This window comes from Diutina rugosa (genome assembly GCF_008704595.1).
Source record: "Diutina rugosa strain CBS 613 chromosome Unknown scaffold21_size185207, whole genome shotgun sequence".
NCBI lineage: Eukaryota > Fungi > Ascomycota > Pichiomycetes > Serinales > Debaryomycetaceae > Diutina > Diutina rugosa.
Window position 1 is genome coordinate 74,458 of NW_022995209.1, and position 7,607 is coordinate 82,064.

General features: G+C 51.1%; 3 protein-coding genes across 3 annotated transcripts; all 3 read left to right on the plus strand. All coding sequences in view use genetic code 12, as the record gives it.

The window, feature by feature from the left end:
• Nucleotides 1-498: 498 nt before the first annotated feature.
• On the plus strand, nucleotides 499-1,986 carry DIURU_005386 (uncharacterized protein; the record flags this gene model as incomplete). The annotated part of the gene is made up of 1 exon (XM_034158362.1): nucleotides 499-1,986. The coding sequence occupies one exon, from the start codon at nucleotides 499-501 to the stop codon at nucleotides 1,984-1,986; it is 1,488 nt and encodes a 495-aa protein (XP_034009810.1).
• Nucleotides 1,987-2,828: 842 nt separating this feature from the next.
• DIURU_005387 (ribonuclease H family protein) lies at nucleotides 2,829-3,557 on the plus strand (the record flags this gene model as incomplete). The annotated part of the gene is made up of 1 exon (XM_034158363.1): nucleotides 2,829-3,557. One exon carries the CDS (start codon nucleotides 2,829-2,831, stop codon nucleotides 3,555-3,557), a length of 729 nt encoding a protein of 242 aa, XP_034009811.1.
• A 1,511-nt stretch (nucleotides 3,558-5,068) lies between these two features.
• On the plus strand, nucleotides 5,069-6,025 carry DIURU_005388 (uncharacterized protein; the record flags this gene model as incomplete). Its single annotated transcript, XM_034158364.1, has 1 exon — nucleotides 5,069-6,025. One exon carries the CDS (start codon nucleotides 5,069-5,071, stop codon nucleotides 6,023-6,025), a length of 957 nt encoding a protein of 318 aa, XP_034009812.1.
• Nucleotides 6,026-7,607: the final 1,582 nt, after the last annotated feature.

Here is a 7,607-nt window from a genome sequence, read left to right on the forward strand (position 1 = left end):
ACTAAGTACAATGTTAAATTTGGCATATTTGCATTCTCATAGGACTAACTAAACCATATTCTACCTTCGCACAGCTTTGGCACGGCTTTGGCACAGCTTTGGCACGGCTTTGGCACGGCTTTCGCGAAGCAAACACTCGCTTACTGCGCGATAATCACGCCTAGTAGCCAAGGTAGAAGGCTATAGCCAGTGGTTAACCTAATTGTGGTCGTATTAGATGTGTTGGTGGTACTGGCCATTCCCATGGTGAACTCCTTCGTGTCTCAGCCAAGTTCGAGTCCATGCTAGTCCCTTCCTAGCGTCTCCTATATCATTTAAGTCTTTTGCTTCATCACATTTTCGCTTTATATTAACGGGGGACTGATCTTTTCCCCACAATTGCACCACACGCAGTCGTACGGCATTTTTCTCGTCGTGTCTTTGGTTTCCTCGCATTAGCCTCTCGTAAAAATGTACTATAAATATCTTACCGTGTGCCCCACGCATAACAATAAAAAAATGGTTTGGAGCGAGGAAGAATCGCGCGTGGTTGAATTTCAGCGGCTTTGGGACGAGCCCCTCTGGGTCGACCCCGAGACGGACGAAGGGAAGCAAGTGCTTGAACGCACGGCCGAACTCGCCTGGAAACAGCTCCAATTCACCAATGACACCAGGCTTACTATCGTCGCCAAAGAGGGGACCCAACGCCAAAGCACCTACACTGAGGCGAGGTATCCTAAGCTCACGCCAAAGACGTTGCGTGCTTTTTTGAGTTATGCCATTGGCAACGGGTACCAGCTTCACCACGTTGAGCTTGGCGACGTCACCGACGAACTTCCCGATTTGGACATCAAGATGTTTGTGCGCCCCCTCCCCAACGACCCTATTCTTCTGGAGCAGCCCCGGCCCGGGTTGGTGCCGGTGTACAAGCTTGAAAAGGCTATTCCTGGGTTGCACCAGTCGCCAAGAATCTGGTACGAAAAGCTCGACGAAGTGTTGGGGGATAACGCCTGGCTCTCGTCGGAGGAGGCGCCAAGCACGTTCACCTGCAACCGGTACGACGAGAATACGTTGCCGGTGGTGGCTGACGGCGACCACTTGATTGCTGCTGAAAAGGACGAAGGCCAGTATGAACGATTTAAGGGTGTGTTGGATTACGCTTTCGACAATGAGGATGTGGGCCCTCCTACGCGCTTATTGGATATCAACATCGCCTGTGACGACGATGAAATTCATCTTAGCGATGAGATTAAGGTGGCGTCGCTTGTGAAGCAGTACAACATCAATTGTGACGAAGGGCCCACCGTCGACGAGCCCATCCCAGCGAACTTTGACTGGTCGCAATTGCGCAATAAGGCCGAGTTGTTGGCAGAGATGAGTGCCGAAGAGATTGCTGAGGGCAAGCAGTGGGTGCAACTGCGGTTGGCTTCGTTGAAAGCGCTTGCCAATAGCACTCGTTTCGACTTGAATGAGGTGGTGGCAAGATTGGAAGCTTATCAAGAATACCCTCATCCTCGTATCCAAAAACTTGTGCAACAAGTTCTCCTTTACGTGGCACAACACCCTGAGAATGGCATTGACATGGGATCCAAGCAGGAGGACAAGAAAACCATCACCTGCAACGTCAGCACGACGCAAAACCCTAGTGGGAAGCTGGTGAGTTTTGTGGTGTCGACCACGGGGAACATCGAGTGGGGCTGTCAGATTGTCGGTGAATACGAACGCGAAATCGACGTCCAAGTGGCCGTGCTTTTCGCTGGACTCACCGAGGTGTTACACCTTCGTAAAGTGTGGCATTTCCTCGAACACAACAACGATGAGGAAGTTGAACTTACCGATGACGTGGCGGTGATTGTCGACAAGCAGGAGTTGTTTGATTGTGTCTGGCATAACAACTACAAGCTGAGTTCATCTGAGCTCGTGGAGAAGTTCCAGTTCATCCAGGAAAACCTCAACCAGAAAGAGTGGCAGTTCGCCACGGCTTCTGAGCAGGCAGCCTTCAATTAGACTAAAAACGACAATCAGCATTCCTGCTATTTGCTAACTCATCCATTTTTTTCGTCAAAAACTTGCATTATTCTGTATCTATCAGCACTTGATAGAGCAATAATAGAGTTTGTGATAAACTACAAGTATAATTATGTATTACTGGTAGTTGCAAAGAACGAAATAACCGATTTTTAGGCCAATCTAAAGCTTCAATCTGTGAAACCTATAAATTTTACGACCTTCAAAAATCGTTCCGGGCGTGTAGCTCAGTTGGTAGAGCGTTCGCTTAGCATGCGAAAGGTCTTGGGTTCGATTCCCAACTCGTCCATACTTTTTGTTCCCTACGACGATCAACGAAACCTTTTACCATCAACCAAGTACTTTTGGTCCGCTTTAGTTAGCCATGGCCAGCATGTTCTCTATACCATCGAATCTCAAAATTTGTCGGTCTATCAATGTCTAGACTCAAGCTCTAAGAGCTTAAGTCAAGGGGTGATTGATAACGAGTATCCCTAAGGTTTCGAGAAGAGCACGTGGAGAAGTTATTGATAAGAACGTCTAGTCAAGTGTCGTGTAAGAGACCTTTCAGCATCACTCTCACATGGGGTGTCGTTTCAATTGACTACTTATGGTTTCGTCAAACAGTAGACAAAACCAATTATTGATGGACTTTGAACAGCAAATCAACCCATTGAAGAGTCGATTCGATAAATCTAAGAATGAGATTGGTTGCGATCTCTGTGTCATATAATCAATTACCCCCTACTCACAATGAATACCGGAACTGATTATCCTCTACTAACAATGATAACCAGCGCTTGCACTTAAATATCCCTAGAATCCTTTCACACGTTTCGCTAATGGCGAAAAAGGGCTATTACGCCGTGGCTGCCGGCCGTTCTAAAGGTGTTTGCGACAATTGGGGTGCCTGTGAGTCTCAAGTGAAAGGGTACTCAGGAGCAGATTTCCGGAAATTCTCCTCCAAACTGAAAGCAAACGCGTATGCTAACTCCCTGAGGGGCTCTAGTTCTGGTGGCTGCTTCTATGCTGCTTCCTCAGGGCGTCTGAAGCGGTCTGCGAAGTCAAATAACGTTTATACTGATGGTGCTTGTCGGGGGAATGGTTTAACGAAGTCCGCCGCCAGTGGCTATGGTGTTTACTACGGTGAGAACGATTCCCGTAACGTATCAAAGCCCCTCTCTGCGGTTGACAAGTCTGGTAATTACACCAGCAGTCGAGCCGAACTCCATGCCGTGAAGCATGCGTTGGACACTGAAGCCAAGTCTTTGAGGAATGGAAGCTCGAAGGGACCACTCAAGATTCACTCTGACTCGCTGTATTCAATCGGCAGCATGACGACCTGGCGGGAGAATTGGAAGAGTAATGGTTGGCAGACGTCTGCCGGCGAGCAGATCAAGAACCGGGACTTAATTGAACCGATGTCGCGCCAGTTGGACTCCATCAATCAGTCTTACCGTGATAAAGGGTGGGAGGCAGCTCTGTTTTCGAAAGTCCAGGGCCATCTGGACAATGTCGGCAACAATCGGGCTGATCAGTTGGCAAACCAGGGCGCTGACAGAATGACTTGATGGAATTTATCGGTGTTGTCTACTCCTACGTTATAGTTTTATAAGAATCTATGTTTACTATCACAAGCCAGATTGCTTGAAACTGAAGTTGCAATAAGAGCTAGTCATTCAGAAACTTACACTTATGTGACAGTCTGCCTTGGTGGTGGGGTGTGACATCAATCATGTACGATTTGGAGCTTTCCTGCTCATTTAAGGGGTCTTCTTGATTACACGTTCTATACGAAAGATCGTCTTTTGAGAGCAGCTGACACTACATGCCTAGTCTTAGATCTCAGCTCATCAGATCTCATATTATCGGTCTAGGGTGAGTGAAAAAGAGGCATCATTGCCTTGAACTTCCCGGAAACTCGTGCCATTTCCATGTAGTAACCATAACATTAGTCTTTGTAACACTTAACTGCCTAATCGTGGCGTTAAGACTCGTGTGCCATAGGTACGTGAAGGTGTGCACCCCTGAAGCCAAAAGCACCTAAGACGTGGGAATCTGTACGTTGTCATCGTGTAAATCTAGGCCGGGAGGCAAACCAGACATTCTGCGATATTTCACTTGCTCCAAAAATACTGACGGACACTACCGCTTATTCGCTATCGGCCGAGTATTTCTTGGTCTAGTTCAGCTTAGCATCAAAGCCCTCTTTGTTCCCCACATTTAATCCAGGGCTTGGCTCTATTGTTGCTGAGGTAAGCGGTAATTGGGGAACGGAAAAAGTCCGCACACGATAATGGTACAGGCTTCTCGTGCCAGTTGGTTCGGTGGCATCTCCGCTGTCGGACAAAATCCACCTGTAGATCATTGTTCTGATGATAATCTCTCAATCTGGCAACACGTCATCTGACAACATAATAGGGGATCCCTCTAACGGAGCCAGCGGGTGGCATTACGATTATTATCTTAGGGCTCGGGCGTGTGTTTTTAGGGCGAGGCGAGACAGAGCGGGGCTGTCTGAAGATATTTATTCCGAAGGAGGCTTGACGGGTGGCTTGCAGAATCTAGTATTTGGAACTGGAATGGCCTGGACTAGAAAGACCACCGACTGGGCCGACAATTGTCTTTTGTCAGACAAAGGGGATAATCAGTGTCCGTGAGATGTTTTTCGAGGCTAGCAGAGGCCTGGTTGGTGGCTTGGTGAGATAACCTCCCGCGCGTATCCTTTTAGTCGGTGTACCATCTATGAGAGAGAGATGGTAGTTGTTCTAAAGAAGAGTATAGAGCAGCTGTTTTCTTCGACGGGTCCAAATAGACTGGCTGGAAACGCTTTGTGGCTAGTGAAGGCGTTGGCGAGGTCGTATGTGGGACGGGCTATTTCTTTTTTTTCTTTTGTCACTCGGCCATTCTTAATGGGGAATAGGTTTCCTGTTATTTTATGGCACAAGCGTTTTGTGGCACGAGCGTCTGTACCGCGGCTGTTGGTATTTGTTCAGTGCTGTTAGTGAGGGCTCCAACTATAGGGGCTACCGGGGAACAAACGCGCGCGCGCTTTAGGTTGACCACGCCGACCACGTCCACAATGAAGTCCCAGCCCACCGCGCTCGATGTGCTTGATTCCCGGTTCAAACGCGAAGACATCGAGGCGTTTAGTCAATTAAAGGACCAGTACGTGCTGCTGCGGCCCCACCACTGGCAGTTCGAGGTCGTCCCCGGCCAGTTCCGCCAGCTGGACACGGCCACGGACGACACCCAGTTCAACTACTTGACGAGCCAGATGGGGGTTCAGACGCTGTGGCCGGAAGTGCTTGATACGCTTGACAAGCTCAATAAAGAGGCCGACGAGGACACGGTGTACAAAGTGTTGTACTTAGCGCGCCATGGGCAGGGGTACCACAACAAGGCCCACTTGCACTTTGGCGACGACGCCTGGAACGAGACGTGGCTGAAACTTGACGGTGACGGCCAGTGGACGTGGGGGCCGGACCCGGAGTTGACGGAGTTGGGCCAGGCCCAGGCGAGAGATAACCGCGACGGGTGGAAACAGGTGATCGACGCCGTCGGCACGCGAGTGGTCCCGCACAAGTTCTACCTGCTGCCCCTCCGGCGGTCGGCCGACACCCTCGTGCTTACCTGGGGCGATCTCGTCGACTTCCACGAGGCGAAACCGCAGATCCGCGAGGGGCTTCGCGAGCAAATGGGGGTCCACACCTGCGACAAACGGTCGCCGCGAGCGGTGATCGCGGCCAAGTACACGCCGCAGGGGTTTGAGATCGAGCCCGGGTTTGCCGAAGAAGATATCTACTATAAAGACGATTATAGAGAGACGATCGCCGAGCAGGCGGTGCGGATGTACGGGGCGTTCAACCAGATCTTCGACGAGACGCGCCGCAGTGAGCTGATCGTCGCCGTCACCACCCACCTGGGGGCGATCCGCACCCAGTTGCTCTTGCTTGGCCACCGCCAGTTTGCCGTGGGCACCGGCGGGTCGATCCCCGTGTTTGTCAAGGCGACAAGAGTGACGCCGGCGCGGTTCTAAGAGCGACCGGTGACATAGACACTAATAGAACACAAAACAGGGGCCAGTTGGTATCTTTGCATCTCTGTGTAGCTGCGGCTGTGACGAGGTGTCGGCATCACGGTGCATCGGGCTTATTACCAATGAGACATTTTTCATCTCTGCACCGCGCCTGGTGGAAGTTAAACCACCTCTGGGTGTGCGACCGTTTTGCCTTTGCCACCGTTGCCACGAGAGCAACGGTGTGCCCCCACGCACTGGTTGTCCTTGGCAACTGACGGGTTGAGGGGCAGGAGAGGAGGGGGGCAGCAAGCGGTCGCATTACAATAGGAGGCAAGCCACCGGGATAGCGCCGGGAATAAGAAGGGCACCGGCCACTGGCGTACCCGACACCGCGATGCACGTCGCCTGCAATGTTAGGCTGTCCCCAGGCTAGCCTCATTTGGGACATTAGCTCCAGAGTCAGCTCACGGGCATCACGCTACCCTACAGCAGTAAATGGCCAAGTATTTTTCTAACAGTTTTTCCTATATTGTGGTCTCTATTGGTGGTTGCTTCCGAAAACAAGGTTCCGGCGGGTAATCGAGCGCCCGTTAGCCTGTCGTCAATACGAATAATATTTACAGTGTTTTGCGATGACGAGGTTGTGTGGTTGCACGTGAGCCGCTGGCACGTATATCGTAAGTGATGGCCCCTAGCAGTGGGCGTGTGCGTCGCTGCAATGTACTCGCCGCTGTACCGATATCTGCTTGTAGTAATAGCGAGCCAATATTAGCGGTTAAGCCGAAGTCAGGGCGGGATTGTAACCGCGGTTATGGCATACACGTTCTAGAGGTAGTAGTAGATAAAACTAGGTATTTGATTCGAGAGCGGCTAAGCAAACGGAGGCTTTGGGTTTTGTGGCGGCTTTTGTCCGACTAGAGGATTAGGAAACCATACGCGCTAGAGTTGCCATCACAGAAGCAGCACACTGATGTTACATTGGTAGTTAATGGAGGCGGTGGTAGTGGTAGTGGATGGGTTGACGTTTGTGTATGTTTGGGAGGCTTTGTGCCAGCCGCTTCGGCGGTTGGTGTCCGGGGGAGGCCAGACCGACATAGGGGACATTTGTCCGCGGCTGCTCCATGCCTGGGTCGGCGACGAAAAAATCAGCCACAAAAGCCAAGACTCGACGTCGCTATCAGTGACCGCCCCCTAATCGAAAATGTGATATCAGACGTGATATGAAACAAGAACATCGGGTGCTACTAGTTTCAACGGGTAGGGTGTTTCATGAAGATGGGTCGGTTTAAGTTTGACTTCCCGCGGGTCGGATCATCGGAAGGGTCCCACGTGGGTTTCGCGCCCGGGCGAAGGCTGAACGATATTGTTCCCATTAAAATTATTTTTTCCCTCATCGGCGGCAGGTGATGGTCCACTATGCTCTGGCTATTGTTCTCCCACCGAAAGCGGCAGGTGCGCCGGGGCTGCGTAACCTGGCACGCCGCTCCCCTTGTGCACTACGCCTCACCCTTTTACGCTCGATGCGGCAACACTTAGTGTGACACTTTTCCTTCCACCACACGCCCAGCCCTGCTTGCATATATACCCCCAAGCGCCCCCT